Source organism: Phragmites australis, chromosome 1, assembly GCF_958298935.1.
Source record: "Phragmites australis chromosome 1, lpPhrAust1.1, whole genome shotgun sequence".
Lineage (NCBI taxonomy): Eukaryota > Viridiplantae > Streptophyta > Magnoliopsida > Poales > Poaceae > Phragmites > Phragmites australis.
The window spans coordinates 16,144,830-16,163,510 of NC_084921.1; the positions used below are offsets into that span (position 1 = coordinate 16,144,830).

The 18,681-nt window shown below is 43.5% G+C and overlaps 1 protein-coding gene across 1 annotated transcript; it reads right to left on the bottom strand.

Annotated features, from left to right (window-relative positions):
- Positions 1-14,412: 14,412 nt before the first annotated feature.
- Positions 14,413-16,425, bottom strand: LOC133911286 (uncharacterized). The gene has a single exon (XM_062353487.1). It carries the CDS (start codon positions 16,254-16,256, stop codon positions 14,661-14,663), a length of 1,596 nt encoding a protein of 531 aa, XP_062209471.1. The 5' UTR covers positions 16,257-16,425; the 3' UTR covers positions 14,413-14,660.
- Between the last annotated feature and the right edge of the window lie 2,256 nt (positions 16,426-18,681).

Genomic DNA, 18,681 nt, shown 5'->3' on the forward strand with positions numbered 1-18,681 from the left:
CCCAGGCTTCCAAGTGTTGAAGGTTTGTTGGATCGCTTCTTGGCGTTCCTGCATGAGCTGATTGAAAGCCTTCTACTCTACCCAATCTTCATCTCGTCTTTGCTTATCTTCTTCCAATCGCTTCATGAACTGACTGAGTTGTGTGATATAAGTATCCATGGCCTCCATTAGAACTTGTTGGCGAGATGAATAGCAGCACTTAAGGTAGGGCTGTGATGAGCCCATGGCTCCTTCGGATACGATCAATACCACCAATAATTATCAAATCATACAAGGTCCAATTACAAGAGCACGTGCACGACAATTAGACCAATGGGTGAACTCGTTTCTTGCTGTTTATGTTTCCTTGGATGAATTACTGCTAAATTCTTGTGATGTTTTATTGCATAGGAATGTGGGAGAAGCACCACAACCTTACTTGGACTTGACTCCTTGAAGGCCAAGTCTACTCGGACTCAAGGCTAAGCTCTAGTCGTGGACGTGGTCAAAATCATGGTCATGGTCGAAGTCGTGGTCATGATCGAAGTCGATTTCTAGGATAGCACATCAGTAAAACGGGCATAACTCTCTCATACGAAGTCTATTTTAGGCAATCTTGGATATTCTGGAAAGCTTACAACGAGCCCTTTCCAATGGATATGAGCTCAACCAAATATTCATTATAGTTTAGTTAGAGTCAAAAGAAAAAGGTGCTGTATCACTACTTCAAATCCTACCGAGTTTTGTAATCGTTTCGGAGTCGGAGTCCAGGTTGTGCACGCCTCTCTCCACGGTTGCACAACCCTAGGTCGACCTCCTCACACCCCCTATATATACACAGTAGCCATCATAATTTAGGCTTAGGTTTAGCTTAGATTATTCTGTTTAATACAGTTTCGCTGTTTGTCAGTTTGTTGAACTCCAAACTCGAGTGCTTCATTGGTAATTAGTAATATTCAGATTGCATCTATCTGTTCTTGCTTGTGTTCTCGATTCGCTTGCATTCTCGATTCGCTTGCAGAAAAAGCCTTCCCGGTGAGGTCAATCGCGTCTTGGCATGGTTGTTAACCACGAAGTAGTGGTGTAGTGGTTGCGAGGGTTCTCGATCTGTTCTGATTCGAGCTTTTGGATCATCAACATCAAAACTCCACCAATCAACTTATCATATTACTTTCAGAAGATCGGGCAAATGCGCATCAAGTGGTATCAGAACCTCGGTTGCCCGTTAGGTAATCTCAGTTATCCCTTTTGTTTCGTCGATTTCCTTTACCCAGAGTCCAGAAAATTACCCCACAAAAAAAGGGATTTAGATCTTAGTTTTCCGCTGTCCAAACCACTTTGTGCCTTTCACAATTCTGTTTTCAGTTTTCACGTTGTTGAGTTTGAGTCCATCGTCGGTGTCTTGTTGCTGGTCGAGTGATCATGTTCTAATTTTTAGCGTCGAGTCTTAGTCGTCGAGTTATTCGGCTTGCCTAGTCTGCTATAGCCGAGTTTGTGTCCCACTCGGGGTCCCGACTAGTCATTTCGACCACCCACCAGTCACTCCGACCAACCACTCGGGGTCCGACCAGTCACTATGACCAACCACTCGAGGTCCGACCAGTTACTCCGACCATCCACTCATTGTCCGACCAGTCACTCCGCCCACCTTCTCGGATCCGACCACTTAGTCGGAGTCGTCCACCTTCTCGGATCCGACCACCATAGCCAAAACAGAGGTAGCCAGAGTTCAGAGAGAGAGAGAGAGTATCTTTTTATTACCTTTATACCCCTACTCTCCGAAAAAAAAAGTTTGTGACCCACATACCTCATTGGTCTTAGAAAAGACAGTAGAAGAGTTTTGAGTTTCTATCACATTCGCAAAAAAAAAGAAAGCAAGAAGCAAAGAAAAAAAAGAGAAGAAGCAAAGAGTGCAAAAAAAGAGAGAGAATTAAAAAAAGGTATAAGTTTGCATTGCGGATTTTGTTCCATTGTGCTGGTGTCTGTTATAGTTTTCGGCTTGCTTGAGCTAGTTCTAGGAACGTGTTCGGGGCAGCAATTATGACGAGTATTGTGGACTTTTATTTAGCTTTGCTAGTATGATTTCAATTATTGCTATTCCTTGATAATAAATATTACCTATCTAAGCTACACATTCTCTCGATCAGAATGATTTCTTCCCTTGCAACTACCTCACTCGCACCTGATAAGGTATCACGAACCAGCCACCGGTTGTACCAACTGCTGTGTATGGTAAGAACACTTGCAAGAGCATGATAAAACGCTTGTGTGACTCCACCTCCACCACCTAGTAGTCGATAAGGATAATATTTGTTGTTATCTTCTGTCTACTACTAACCATAGCAGGTGAAACATCGGATGCGAAAGAGTGTGTTTTGAGAGAAGAACTCACAATGTTGTTGGATGATCATCGGCAAACTATTAGTGACGATATTGACAAGAAGCTTGCGAGAACTAATACTGCATTGCAACGACTCAATGAAAGCATTGCAATACTCAATACACGTTTTGATCGATTGGTTAATCTTCCACCGAACAATGGTCGACTGGATCCTCATGTTGCAGCTCATGAACAAGAGGAGTCCGTCGCGGATGAAGAAATTTTGAGGCAAAAACATGACGCCTTTGATGCACGAATACGGAATCGATTGAACTTCAATCGTCAAGTTATGAGAGGTAATAATTTTCGGTAACATAACCCACGTATTAATGATGATCCATTTGCTAAGGTTAAGTTTACTATACCATCTTTTGCGAGTGCTTATGATACTGAAAAATATTTAGATTGGGAGATGACGGTCAAACAGAAGTTTAATGCTCATTTGGTTCTTGAAGTGCATATAGTTAGGCAAGCCACTAGTGAATTTAAATATTTTACAATCATCTGGTGGAATAGAGTTTGCATCGATGGATTAGCACCTACGACATGGAATGCTTTAAAGGTTGCTTGCTGTGCGTAACAGATTTGTTTCACCCTCTTTTAAACGTGATTTGCGTAAGAAATTGCAGCGCTTAAACCAATGTGATAAATCCGTAGAAGAATATTATCAGGAGCTACAAATTAGTATGTTGCATTATAATATTATTGAGGTTGAAGAGGCTGCAATGGCATGCTTTTATGGAGGGTTAAGGCGTGAAATTTAGGATATAGTTGATTACAAAGAATACGATAGTGTTTCTAGATTATTCTAACTTGTATGTTTGGCAGAAAAAGAATTGCAAGGACGACAACAGAGGCCAAGGAATAATTTTGGACGCTCGACTTCTTCAAAATCAACGTCGGGTCAAGACAAAATAGCCCAATGATCAGCTTCACGGTCTGCTTCCCCCTTCTCGAGTCGGGCGTGTTCAACAATACCCTCAACACCGTCACACGCTCCTGAGGTAAGCAAATCCGTAAGTGTGCAGGGTCCAGCCAAGAGCTCTTCTTCGATTGCCTCTATAGGCCGATCGACCGGGATTGTATGCCACCGATGCAAGGGAATGGGCCACGTTATGAAGGATTGCCCAAGTCAGCGAGCATATATTGCAATAAAGGACTGTGGATATGTAAGTGCTAGTGATGTTGAGGATGAATATGCTCTTACAACTAACCTTGTAGGTAAAGAGGATGAACTCGAGACGAATATCGACCATGAGGAAGAATTGAGTGCAGCTGCTACGGAGAATTATAGGACACTCATTATGTAGCGAGTGTTAAGTACTCACCTGGAGCAAGCGGAACAGTTATAACGCCATAATCTATTTCAGATGTTCCTCATAGTCAAGAACTTTCGTATTTGAGTCATTATTGATGGAGGAAGCTACAACAATTTGGTAGGTTCAGATTTGATAAAGAAACTTTCCTTGCCAACAAGAACGCATCCTCATCCATACCACATTCAGTGGTTCAACAATAGCGGTAAGGTGAAGGTAATGCAAACAGCTAGGGTGCATTTTTCTATTGGTTCATACCATGATTGTACTGATTTTGATGTAGTTCTCATGCAAGCATGTTCTCTTTTGCTAGGACGACCATGGGAGTTTGATACTGATGCAACACATCATGGCAGAAGTAATAAGTACACTCTTATGCATAAAGGAAAGAAAATAAATTTTCTACCTTTAACCCTTGCTGAAATTGTGAAATGTGAACAAGAGATAGCTGAAAATAAGATAAAGGAGCTTGAGAATGAATCTGAAAATCAGCAAGTAGCGAAAAAAGTTTTTTTCACCCAAAAAGGAGAAAGCAATAACAACTTCTAAGTCCGATGGAATTAAACTGAAAGGGTGTGTTATGCTTGTCACTAAATCTGACATTGCTGAAATTTGTGATAATGAGCTACCATGCTATGCTTTGATATGCAAAGGTGCTTTAGTTTCGCTTGAGGATATATCTACCTCTTTGCCTCCTGGTGTTGCTAACCTTTTGCAGGAGTTTGTGGATGTATTTTCAGTTGAGGTACCCCTGGGATTACCACCTATTCGAGGGTTTGAGCATCAAATTGATTTGATTCTAGGAGCAACTTTGCCAGACTATGTTGCATATAGGACCAATCTGGAAGAGACTAAGGAAATTCAGCGACAAATCCAAGACCTTTTGGATCGTGGGTATGTACGAGAAAGTCTTAGCCCTTGTGTTGTTTCCGTTCTTTTGGTTCCTAAAAAAGATGGTAGTTGACGTATGTGTGTTGATTGTAGAGCCATCAATAATATTACTATCAGATATCATCACTCTATCCCTAGGTTAGATGACATGCTTGATGAATTGAGAGGTTCTATAATTTTCACTCAAATTGACTTGCGAAGCGGATACCACCAGATTAGAATGAAACTTGGAGATGAATGGAAGACTGCATTTAAAACTAAGTTTGGTTTGTATGAATAGTTAGTAATACCTTTTGGTTTAACTAATGCACTTAGTACTTTCATGCGATTGATAAACGAAGTTTTACATACTTTCATTGGAAGATTTGTAGTGGTTTATTTTGAAGATATCTTGATTTATAGCAATTTATAAGAACAACACTTTGATCATTTACGTGTTGTTTTTAATGCTTTGAGAGATGCACGTTTGTTTGGTAACCTCGAAAAGTGCACCTTTTGTACAGGTTGAGTTTCTTTTCTTGGCTATGTTGTTACTCCACAGGGAATCAAGGTGGATGAAGCAAAAATGGAAGCCATAAAGAGCTGGCTGACCCCTGAGATTGTTACTCAAGTAAGAAGCTTTCATGGTCTTGCAGGTTTCTATTGACAATTTGTACGAAATTTCAGCACCATTGCTGCTCCATTAAACGAGTTGACAAAGAAATAAGTAATTTTCAAATGGGGACCTGCACACGAAAAAGCATTCAAGTTGTTGAAAGAGAAACTTACTCATGCTCTATTGCTCCAACTCTCTGATTTTGGTAAGACCTTTGAACTAGAATGTGATGCTAGTGGGATTGGAATTGGAAGTGTGCTAATTCAAGAAGGTAAACATATTGCTTATTTCAGCGAGAAATTAAGTGGGCTAAATCTGAATTATTCCACTTATGATAAAAAAAAATTGTATATTTTAGTTTGTGTTCTTAAACTTGGCAACATTATCTATGGCCTAAAGAATTTGTTATACATTCTGATCATGAATCGCTAAAACATATTAGAAGTCAAGCTAAACTGAATAAATGACATGCTAAATGGATAGAATTTATTGAGTCATTTTCATATGTCATAAAACATAAGAAAGAAAAAGACAATATGATTGTTGATGCGCTTTCTAGGTGTTATACCATGTTATCTCAACTTGATCATAAGATTTTTTTGTTTAGAGACCCTTAAAGACTTATATGCTACATATTTAGATTTTAAAGAAGTGCTTAAACATTGTACAGAAGGGAAAACATGGAATAAATATGTTCTAAATAACGGATTGCTCTATCGTGCTAACAAGCTATGCATTCCAGGTAGCCTCGTTCGTCTTTTGTTGTTGCAGGAGACGTATGGAGGAGGATTGATGACACATTTTGGAGCAAAGAAGACTGAAGATGTGCTGGCCTCTCATTTCTTTTGGCTAAAGATGAGACGTGACATCGAGTGCTACATGTCACGTTACACCACTTGCAATAAAGCTAAGTCTCACTTAAATCAACATAGCCTTTACATGCCTCTTTCTGTTCCTAATGTATCTTGGGAGGATATTTCCATGGATTTTGTTTTAGGATTGCCAAAGACAATGAGGGGGAGGGATAGCATATTTGTAGTTGTGGATCAATTTTCTAAAATAGCACATTTAATACCTTATCACAAGAGCGATGATGCTACAAACACAGCTGATTTGTTTTTTAGGGAAATCGTTCGACTATATGGAGTGCCTAATACTATCGTCTCGTATTGTGACACAAAGTTTTTGAGTCACTTTTGGATATCACTTTGGAATAAATTGGGGACAAAGCTGCTATTTTCTACTACGTGTCATCCTCAAACTGATGGTCAAACAGAGGTCGTCAACTGCACATTATCAATCATGTTACGGGCAGTTTTAAAGAAGATTTTGAGGATGTGAAAAGAGTATTTACCACATATTAAATTTGCTTACAATAGGTCGGTACACTCCACCACCAAAGTAAGTCCATTCTAGGTAGTGTATGGATTTAATCCCCATGCTCCTATTGATTTACTACTTTTGCCTACTTTTGAAAGACTTAATTTAGATGCTAAGAAATGTGCTGAGTTTATTCTTAAGTTGCATGACACAACTAAAAAGAATATAGAGAGCATGACTGAAAAGTATAAGATTGCTGGAAGTAAAGGTAGGAAGGAAATAAAATTTGAACCGGGTGATTTTGTTTGGTTGCATTTGAGGAAGGATAGGTTTCTAAAACTAAGAAAATCAAAGTTGCTGTCTAGAGTTGATGGCCCATTTAAGATGATTGAGAAAATCAATAACAATGCATACAAATTGGACCTACATGTAGATTTTAAGGTTAGTCCCACGTTTAATATTTTAGATTTGAAGCCATATTTGGGAGAAGAAGATGAGCTTGAGTCGAGGACGACTCCAATTTAAGAGGGGGAGAATGATGAGCCTATGGCTCCTTTGGATACGATCAATACCACTATTAATCCTCAAATCATACAATGTCCAATTACAAGAGTACGTGCACGACAATTAGACCACCAGGTGAACTCGTTTCTTGCTGTTCATGTTCCCTTGGATGGATTACTACTAAATTCTTGTGATGTTTTATTGTATAGGAACATGGGAGAAGCATCACAACCTTACTCGGATGTCACTCCTCGAAGGCCAAGTCTACTCGGACACAAGGCTAAGCTCTAGTTGTGGTCGTGGTCGAAGTCGAGTTTCAGGACAGCACGTCAGTAAAACAGGCATAACTCTCTCATACGAAGTCCGTTTTAGGCAATCTTGTACATTCTAGAAAGCTTACGACGAACCCTTTCTAATGGATATGAGTTTGACCAAATATTCCTTATAGTTTAGTCAGAGTCAAAGAAATAAGGTGTTGCATCACCGTTTTGAACCCTGCCAGGTTTTGTAATCGTGTCAGAGTCAGAGTTCAGGTTGTGCACACCTCTCTCCACGATTGCACAACTCTAGGTCGACCTCGTCAGCCCCCCTATATATATACAGTAGCCATCATAGTTTAGACTTTAGGTTTAACTTAGATTATTATGTTTAATGTAGTTTCACCATTTATCGGTTTGTTGAACCCCAAACTCGAGTGTTTCATTAGTAATTAGCAATATTCAGATTACATCTACCTATTCTTGCTTGTGTTCTTGATTCACTTGCAGGAAAAACCTTCTTGGCGAGGTCAACTGCATCTTGGCATGGTTCATAACCACGGAGTAGTAGTGTAGTGGTTGCGAGGGTTCTCGATCGATTCTGGTTCGAGCCTTTGGATCATCAACGGTGAAACTCCACCAATCGACTTATCATATTACATTCGGAAGATCGGGTAAACGCACATCAGGCTGGCTTCTGATGCCCTAGCGGACACCAGGTTAAACTGGTTGGCAGAAGGATTGGATCGAGGTTCTAATTATCGTATTGTTATGGACCAGCTAGGATCTATCGATGAACATATGAGAGAAAGGAAGATTCCAGAGCCAAGAGAGGAAGAACAAGCACTCTGGACTGACCATACAACTCACACCACCATGCCTACAATGTTTCACTTACACGCAAGTCCCGCCTTCTCTACCTTCTCCCGCTCAAACATTCCTCGTCATGCGCTCTGCAGTCATGACATCCTACTCTTCGATCGATGGAGCAATACGAGGGCCTGGTGGAGGTTTCCGCTTAACGAAAGATAAACCTTTACGGTACACCAAAATCAATAGTATCCATCCATTTGTGAGAATCCGATGGCTCAGATTCAATCTACTCCACTCCACTAGTATGACTAGTTTGTGTTAGAGATATGATTAGTATAGGGCATTTTTGGGAGAAAATTTAGATTTAGTGAGCCACCTCCTATGGGCAGCCCGGCCCGTTCTTGGATTGATTCATTTCGTTGTGACTTGATTAGGGTTGGGGGTGAGGCAGCTGGCGGGCGACGCTTGCTCACTCGGTTAGGGTTGGGAGAGAGGCCGAGGCAGCTGGCGGGTGACACAGGGAATGCCAAGGCGGTGGCGTGAGGCCACGGCAGACGGCGGGCTCAGCGGCGCAAGGCCTCGGTGGTGGCGCAAAGCCGAGGCAGGTGGCAACGACGCAGGGAAGGCCGAGTCCACGGCGCACGGCTGAGGTGGATGGCAGGCTCGGCGGCGGCGCATGGCAAAGGCCGCTCGAAGCGACGCGGTAAAGTTGAGCCGGCGCGCGTAGCCGAACCATCGCGCTAGAGATGCAGGAATGGCGCACCGGAAGCACGCATCCGAGGCTGCGCGCACTTGTCCATGCCACCGCATTAGGCCCGCGATGCGCTGCGCGCGAGACGTGACGAAGGATGCAGGTCAGGGCGCCGCCTTGCAGCCGTTGAGGGCTGCAGCGTGGATCTGAGCGAGGGCTTGGCAGAACCGTAGGCATCGCCTCAGGCGTGGTGGGCAGCTAATACGTGCGAAGGTTGGCAGGGTGACGCACCGAGGGTGCTACACTGCGGATGTGGGAGCCGCTGGCAAGAAGGGGTAGAGCACACGCTCCATTGACTCGCGACGCATTGGCACGTCAGGCCGTAGTTGGTTGTCCACAGTGAGGTATTTTAGTGTTCTCCTTTGTCATTTTATTTTCTGTTCTTGCATCTGCAATTTACCAAACACCATTTAGTTACCAATCGACATGGGTTAGCCTTAGTTTCAGTAGGTTATTTGTTCGTTGTTGTTCAGCGTGGGAGGACGGGCTCACCGAGGAGAATGTGATCGGGGAGGGCGGCTACGGCATCATGTATAGGAGCACGTTGCAAGACTCCACCATGATATCTGTCAAGAACCTGCTCAACAATAGGTAATTTTGATTCTTCTCTAGTGGAAAATTCATGCCTATTTTGCTCATTGAGCTGTCGATTTGAACTGGGCAGGAATTTGTTACCTTTCTATGATGCTGGTTTGGAATTTGATTTTGTCCTCAGAAGATTGTGAGTGGGTTGAATTGGGATTTAGGAACATTCTTGCATGTTTGCATTTGAGATGTTAAAAAAGGGAGCGAGTTTCTCCTGTTGCTTTATTTGATTTGGAAAAAAAACCCCGCTCGCTTTGATAGTTCTTCCCCTGAATCGCATGGTTCAATGAGATGAAAACATATGGTACAATCAGATGAGTATAAGTTCTGCAAATTTGTGGATTGTGTTCTATTTCCAATTGAAAAAAATATAATCTTCCCTTAACATGTTTTTGCTCAGATTTTTGTCTTGCAAGTTTACTGCTCTTGAGATGCTTTGCTGATGAAAGGTTGGTTTGTGGGGCTCAAGAACTTTGAAATTGCTATAATCATGAACTTTGCTTCTGTGTGCCCATGTTCATTCGATTCTTCTCGGCTTCTGTGATGCAAATTTAAATATTACACAGTTTTCTAGGACTAGTTTTCAATTTCATTTCACAGTTTTCAATTTCATTTCTCACCCCATTTCATTATACTTCTGATAAAATCTCTATTTTTCCCTACTTCACCCCAAAGGTCAGGCTGACAAGGAGTTCAAGGTGGAGGTCGAAGCAATCAATGGTGTTCGGCACAAGAATCTCAGAAGGTTGCTTGGCTACTGCGTAGAGGGTGCTTATAAGTACAATGCAATATATTCGTCATTTTGTAGTCCTAGTTTTCGTCATTTTGGATTCTAGTAAATAAAAGCTTGATTAGTTATTGCTATTATGGTTGAACAAGATGCTTGTGTACAAGTATGTAGACAATGGTAATTTTGATCAGTGGCTTCATGGTGATGTTGGGGAAGTGAGCCCACTAACCTGGGACATCAGGATGAACATTATTCTAGCAACTGCTAAAGGGTAATGCTTCTTTTGGTGCTATATACTGATTTTAGTGTAATCAGTGGTTTGAGTTGTTTTGCTTAATTTTGTTCTTGAATTAACATTTTAGCATCTCTTGTGTAATGGTTAATGTGTGTGAATGGAATTAATATCATGAGCAAAAATAGGCCAAGATCATTTAGATTTTAGAAGACTTTAGGCACTAGCTGGCATAATTAGCTCTATTCTGTTAAGGGATATGCGTCTTGGTTGGGGTGATGGAGCTTATTTAAGGTGAGATTTGTTGTCAATGAAAACGGGTGCTTTGCTAGACAAGATTGTTAGAACCTATTACTTGGAAGTACATATTCCCTTTTAATAAGTTAGAGAAAGAGACAATCCATTGTAAAATATGTCTGGCAGATATGCAAAAATAATATTTTTCCCATTATGCATGGTACTCTTTTGATTATGATTCTAAACACAATTCGAGTTTCCCAACTGTGTAAATAGAAAGAGAAGGTTTAATTGATCTTGGGTATAGGCACTTGGACTGATGGAGTTAAGACGTAGGAGGAATAGGTTTATCTATAGCAAGTCCATCATCTTCATCGCCCTCTTGTGCATCACTTTCTAAGCTACGTGCATTGCCTTTGGTTATATCGATAACATTCAAGGGAGATTTGACCAACAGGACCGGTAATTGCTCCCTAAATTTCCTGATTTCCTCCTGCATAGTCGAATTGAAACAAATTGTTAGAATAAATGTTTCAAGCAGGGGTTATTTTGTTGTGACTAAAAATGAATAATGTAAGAAACACCTGTGTAAAATTGCGATCCAATCTAGTTCCTGTCCACTGTTACATGAAATTGAGCATGAAAAGACCGCAGGATGCTCTACAACATAATGAGCCAATTTAATAGATCATTAAATAATTAGGAAAAGTAACATTACATGAAGCAGATGATGTAAAATGTACACGCTTTTCTGCACTGGAATGCGTATTTGTTCTGTGAGTGGCCAAGTTGTTACTCGAAGATCCTTCCACTTTTGGGTTGATATATTTTTGTCGTCTTGGAATGTTAAATACCTCTCCAGTCCTTGAAGCTATTAATTGAAAAAATTAGAAACATGCACAAAATATTGAATAATATGAAGCAAGTAGGAGTACGTAAAGTAGCAGTAGCTTACCACATCTGTTAGGTTGTCACGGTTCCTAGGACCAGAAGAGTGAAAAACGAGAGGTTATACCGGTTCACACGGTAAGTGCTGTCAAATATGACGACATCCCCAAAGGCGTGATAGTCAATCCGAGACTGTGCATTTGCCCAAAAAATCATTTTTCAGATGCCCTTCATCACCCACACAGTACTTGAAGAAATACTTTGGATCTTCTTCTTGCTTTCCTCCCATATATTTTAGAATAAATTTTGCATCCCTACCTTCAACTCTCTCCTTCTTGTACCTTGCAAAGAAGTTGTACAAGTCCCGCAACAAGAATCCAGTCTCTTCATAGCTACCATGGTTCTTCTCCATAACATCCATTATCTGACATGTACGTAGCCCACCGATGCCCAGCTCAATGGCTTCAACTTTTTGAACATCATTTAGCCCACGGTGGACCGCATCACAAACACATCTTCATGTTTACATAATACATGACAGTGATCATCCACAAAATCTTTAACAAACCATAATCCGCTCTCTTCATTGAGCTCGATGTCAAGCTTAGCATTGCAGCCACAACGGGTCAGTGCCCGTGGCTCCCTTTGTTGATCAGTTCTTTAAAAAAAATTCAGCAACCTGTGTCCTTCAGATGAGTAGCAGAACCTCCTCCATTTCATCTTCTTTGTACCTGCTTTGTATCTCACCTTCTCCCTTCTCACACTGATCCCTTTCTTTGCTGCATAAGAATTGTAGAACTTGTAACCATCCTTCTCTCTCGCAAACATCTGATTTACCACACTATTGTATTCCTCGATCTCCTCTAGGCTAGCATGCTTTTCCGCATCCATCGCTCCAAACTACCAAAATAAAATAGCACATGGATCAATGCCAATATTTTTGACAAACAAATAATAATCCTAAATTTCATCATAGACCAATTCAGAGGACCAAACACTACTATAATTGAAATCAAGTTTTTTCCTACCTAAACCATTCAACCAATAACCTAGCATATCTTGTACACTTCCAAACCTCGATAATCAAACAAGTAATATGTAATTGAATTCAGGTTTTTACCAAGTACGACACACAATGCACAAGGGTTCCAATACAACATATACAAATACAACTAATATGTTTCAAAATTACTAACAAAAAATATTATGTAACAAATCAGTAATAAATATAAGGTTTGGCATCATGATGATTGAATTGCAACATGATGCTCAAGAAGCACCTCTTCAGCAAGCAGTCCTGCAAGGATCAGAGGCAGCAGCATCAATTCATGCGCTAGGCGACAGCAAGCGATGGGAAAAACCGAAACATATCAGCAATAATTACAACTCGGATAAGTCATACTAAAGCACATATTGCTATTCTACAGGCTGTAATTGCATACAAGAACCGAAACATAAATAACTAGTATCGGCGGTCATAGGAAACTAATCTAGGAAGAACTAACCAAGTGCTAATTCTATCATCCATCATCTTATAGAAAAGAAGGAATGTTACTTGGGTCAATTCCATGACTCACCTTGTAGATCGTGGTGCGTTCGGGGGCGTTTTCCTTGTGATGAACTTAGGGGTGACGCAAGATGCATCGGACGGACGGCGACAACTACCCAAGGCAGCTCCGAGACGAAAGGAGGATTCGGTGCCGGGACGGAACGACAACAATTTGCAGTGTCGGCGCCAGGGCGGACGAGCAACATGTGGTGGTGCCGGGGAGGACGGGCGATGCATGGCGGTGCAGGGCGAAACCGCGAGAGAACGGCGATGATTTACGGTGCCGAGACCGGGGCGGACGTGCAACTCGTGGTGGCGCCTGGCCGAACGGGCTACAAGTGGTCGCGTCGTGATGGAACGACGACGATTAGCAGTGGTGGTGCTAGGGCGGATGGGCGACACGTGGCGGCGTAAGGTCAGATCGATGGGCTACGAGTGGTGGCGCCGGGCGGAACCGCGGCGGTACGACGATGATTTGCGGTGCTGGCACCGAGGCAGACGGGCAACGCGTGAAGCCGCCGGGGTGGACGAGCTGTGACGGGCTGCGCTAGCTAGACAGAACGTGCGGTGGCGGGGCCAGACGGAAAGAACGGGCACGAATTGCACTGATAACGCGACTTTGGCCCATCCTAATCCAATCGATGGCACTTATTATAAAATTGTCTAATTATGTAATAGTTACTAAAATGCCCCTACTACATGAACGATGGATATAAAACTTAGGCCATCTCCAGTAGTTATCTCAAATTTTCATCCTCAAAAATACTATTACAGCATCCCCTATCACTATTACAGCATCCTTTATTTTTCATCTCCAACAGCTACCCTATTTCCTACCTTCTACTACTCTGTTCCTCTCGGTGTTGCGTACTGGTACAGTAACCCAGCAAATTTACGGCTCCATACTCTCTATCTCCGCAACCCTGTATCAGTACTGTGCGGTACTGTAGCACCAGATGGGATATCTGCTGGAGACCAATTTCCAGTACTACAGTACTTATAGGGTACTGTAGCACTGAATACCTCAACTGCTGGAGTTGGCCTTACTAGTTCTAAATTACTCGTGCGGTACCGTAATAGTTCTCTAACAAAAAGAGACCAGCAACAGTTGCTAGGCATCGGGTCACCATCTTTATCCTTAACGCAAGCAAATAGAGCTTTTGTGCAGCTTGTATGAAAAGCTATCACGAAAGGCGAGAGCACGCAGCTTTGTCAATGTCCATACCCATCGACATTTTTCTTTTGAGAGCACATAGTCATCGACATTGGATCCAGGATCATCGTGTCACGAAATAGCAGCTCCATCTTTCCTTGTATAGGACAGGAACACATTTGAAGTTTCGGATTGTTTTCAGTTTGCAGGGGTTGGTATAGTAACACCTGGCTGAGAGTGCTTAGGAGATGCTGGAACTAACGAGTGGGGGATAAGATGTGAAATCACATCTTATCTCCACTCCCCAACTAAAGTTGGTTGCGGTCATACAAAGTCTATCAACCTGACACAAGCCCCATGTAAACACACACCCATGACCCAACCTGATGCTATTGCTACAAATACACTAAAGCTTCCGTTTTTTTCGAAAGAAGTGCTACTGCTGAGTGCTGAGTACCGCGAATGGAAAGGCACGCCATGCTAGTTGGGGTGGCCGGCGGTGGAGGGGCTGGAGCCAATCTGCTTCTGCTGATGCTGCTGGGCGGCGCGCGGTGGCGGCGCGGAGTGGTGGTCGACTGAGGACGAGTTGGCCTCCGCGATGTCCAGCTCGAGGTCCCTGTGTCGGAGCATGAGCAGCATGCGGCGGCCGTCGATGCGGAGGCGGTCGTTGTGCAGGCGAGCCCGCTCCATGCCGCGCTCCTTGTTGGCGCGGAACCGCTCCCACTTGAGACGCTGCCGCTCCAGCTGGTACGCGCGGCACTCCAGGGACACCTGCTGCTCCTCCACCTCCACCGCGCGCCGGCGCACCCAGCACCGCGCCTGCTGCGGGTCTGTCGCCGCCGCTGTCGCGGACGCCAGCTCGCTCTGCAGCTGCTGCACCGCCACCGACGGCTCGCTTGGCGGCCTCCTCCCGCGCTTCCCACCGGCGTCCGGCTCATCCTCGAGGTCCTCCGCTCCAGCGCTGTCCTCGCCACGCCCGCGCTTGTTGCGCCCGCCGCCGCCGTGGTGGTGGTGGACGCGCTGGTTGTGGTACATGTGCCCTTCATCGTCCTCGTCGTAGTCGTCCTCCTCGTCCTCCTCGTTGTTGCTCACGGCGTCCTCGCTGTCGTCGTCGTCTTCCGCCGCATCGGCGGAAGAGTCCTTCATCCCCGGAGTGGACGGGGCCGCCTGCGCGTGGCGAGCAGCGGACGAGGCGGCGGCTACGAGCGCCGGCGGCGGGTGGTGGAGGCAGGCAGCATCGCCCGCCACGGTGGCGGCGTGCGGAGGCACGTGCGAGCCGGCGGCGCCGCTGTTGTGGTAAGCGCACATCTCGCGGAAGAAGAGGTGCTTCGAGCTGAGCAGCTTGCGCGCCTCGTCCTTGGCCTTGGGCGAGAGGTCGTCGATGGTGTCGAGCAGCGCGTGGTTCTCAACCACACGGCACGCCCGGCCGCGGCCGAGCAGATCGACGACACGCTTGTAGCGCTTGTTGAGGTCGTTGAACTTGTCCTCGCATTGCTGCGGTGACACCAGGAAGCCCTTGTCCATCATGGCGCGGGACACCGACTTCCACTTGCCCTTCTTCTGCTGCTGCGCGGTCGCGTGCCCGTGCCCGGACGACGACGAGCCCACCTTCCCATGCGCCGCCGCCTTGCTTCCACCGCCAGCAGTAGCCGCCACCAGGCCCTCCCCGTCGTCCCCGACGCTGTACACCACCCTGATCAGCAGCCGCACCATGGCGTCCGTCCACTTCATCCTCGTCCACGGGCACCCCGCCGATCCCACCTGCTGCTGCTGCTGCACCACCTCGTCGTGTCCCGCAGCCGCCGTCACCACCCTGGACGACGACGTGGAGTAGGGCGAGAACGACGACTGCTGCTGCTGCTGATGCTGCCTCACCGGCGCCAGCTGCTGTAGCTGGAACCCGCCTCCACGGCCGCCGTGGTGGTGGTCCGGCTGCTGCTGGAACGCGGTGGGGTGCATCTGCTGCGGGGCAAGGTGCATGTCCAGCCCCAGCATTTCCGCCGACCCCACCACGCCCCCGCCGCCGCCGCCACCGCCCCGCGGCGCCATCCCTCCTCCTCCGTCGCCTCTCTCCATCGGCAAACCGCCAACCTCTGTAGACTAAACCACTTGCACGCCCACTTGCGCTCCGCTCTCGTACGACGCGCCGTGGGAAAACGGCAGCGAGGTGGTACTTTTATTGGGGTAGCTGTGTGGGCGATCGCCGCCGGTTTGGCCCGTGCGGCCGCCCCCCGCGCGCGGCAGCGGCACGGGTACTCGGTTTTGGCCTGCGCGCGGCACCGTTCCAGCGGTGGGAGCCCACAGACCCGCGAAACCACCGCGGGATCCCCTGCGGCCCCGCGCTCCCGGGCACGTGACTGGACGGGTTCTTTTGGGTCCTGATGGCTCTTTTTTGCTTGGGGTGCGCGCAGAAGATCCGGGACTGCCTGGGCAGGACTGGATTGTGAAACAGCTGCAAGGAGGGGGGCTGCCCCTGGTTTTGATTTTACCGGAGTTTCTTTTCTCTCTTTTTTTTTGCCTTTTGAAGTGAATTTGGCAATTGCAGAAAAGACCCTGCTGTGTTGGACCTCACGTGCTTATTTTGTGTGCTAGTCAGGGTTCAATTTACCATTTTTCAAACGCTCCTTAGTAGTAACCGAAAATAGGCGGTTATTATTATAACTACTTAAAATTCGTACAAAATTTATTTACTAAAATTTAAAATTTAGAAAAAAAATGTCAGATTCTTTGTTCGGTAATCGGTCGAATCGGATCGGTTACCGAGCGATTTTCTCGATTTATCGAGCGATTTTCTCAAAATTTTCGTATTTTCGGTAACCGCTCGGTTTTCTCGATTTTCAGTGAAGTTCAAAAAAAAACCCAAAAATTGGTTCAATATTGTAAAATCAATAATTAATTCATCTTAACTTCAAATCAAGTGAAAACAATTTTTTTTATTTTCTTATAACATGATCTACATTGATAAAAGTATTTATACTCAAAAAAATTGAAAATTTTCTGTGAAAAAATGTATTTGTTAAACCAAATTAAATACATAGTTTACTCTTTGCTAATCCAAAAATCATGAAACTAACTTTGTCAGTCTTCTTACATTATCCTATGCCTTTTAAAAATATATGAACTCATGAATTATTTATTATAACATGTATGATTGTGTAAATATTTTGTGACTAGATTAATTCATAACTGACCCATCACACCTCTAAAATTAGTGAAACCACTTTAATTAGTTTACTTATACTATGCTTTATATAGGAAAAATAATGATAAACATGAAAAAGTTAATTACAGTACTATTTCTTAACATATTCACTTTATGCTTATAAACTTTATAAAAATCATAAAAATTAATAAAACTCTAAATGAAGTGAAATCAATTTTAAAGATACTCTTAAGATATGTTATACATAAAAAAAATATGTATTTGCATGTTAAGCTTTTTCTTAACATGAGTTAATAACTAAGCTGCACGTTTCAACTTTTTTTATTTTTTAAAAACTTCCTCCCTATATAATATCATGCAAACGATATTATTTTTTAAAACAAATTCACAGAAGGTCTTAGAATTGTCTCTAGTTTTTTTAGGAATTTTTTGAAGTTTTAATTCAAATTCGGTTACAGTTTCTAAAACCGGATCAGAACAGTAAGCTTAGTAACCACGAATTTCGATTGGTTATCGTTGATAAATTAAACCTTGGTGCTAAGTCAATGTGCAAGTGAAAGTTAAGTTGCTAAAAAAAATTGCATGTACTTGCTGCATTCGCTTCACGAATTTACAAAAATTATCTCACCTTTTTTTTATAGGACAAACATTAACTTCTCTTCCAAACCTTACAACTGTGATGAACAAAAACTTGAGGCTACTTTTCATGTGTTCGCTAGTTTGGAGTTTTGATGATTTCGCGAGTTGGGTTGCCAAACTATCATCTTGTACCCTCTGAGTTGCATGAAACGTCAAGTGAGACCATAGGTCTTTTGGAATAAGGTTAGGGTCTTTGTTTGAGTTTCTGTTTTGGATTTTTCTGAAAAATTATGTTTTTTTTGAAAAGTTTTTTTTAAAATATACTATTTTTCTATAATAAATTTTTAACTTCTTAGCACATAGATTCTCAGAAAAACGTCTCTCAACGAGTTTCTCAGTTTTAGTTCATTTTTTACTGAGAGAGTGAGAGCACGAGAGACTAAAAAGTTGTTTTTGAAATATACTATTTTTCTACAATAAATTTTTAACTTCTCAGCACATAGCTTCTCAGAAAAATGTCTTTCAACGAGTTTCTCAGTTTTAGTTTATTTTTCTCAGAAATAGACTTTTGGCTCTCCAAAACACTGTTTGTTCTGATTTCTAATTTTTGACTTCTAACAGCTGCAGAAGCAGAATTAGAAATAGGAAATAAACAGAGCCTGGTTATGTTAGTATTTGTATGAAAATAATGGAATTTCAATGTTTTTAAGGATTCAAGGGACTTTTATTCCCTGGTCTCTTCCATATGGATGGGACCAT

Bases quoted from the DNA above. Each gene is read 5' to 3' on its own strand.
- LOC133911286 (XM_062353487.1), bottom strand. From the start codon at position 16,256: ATGGAGAGAGGCGACGGAGGAGGAGGGATGGCGCCGCGGGGCGGTGGC.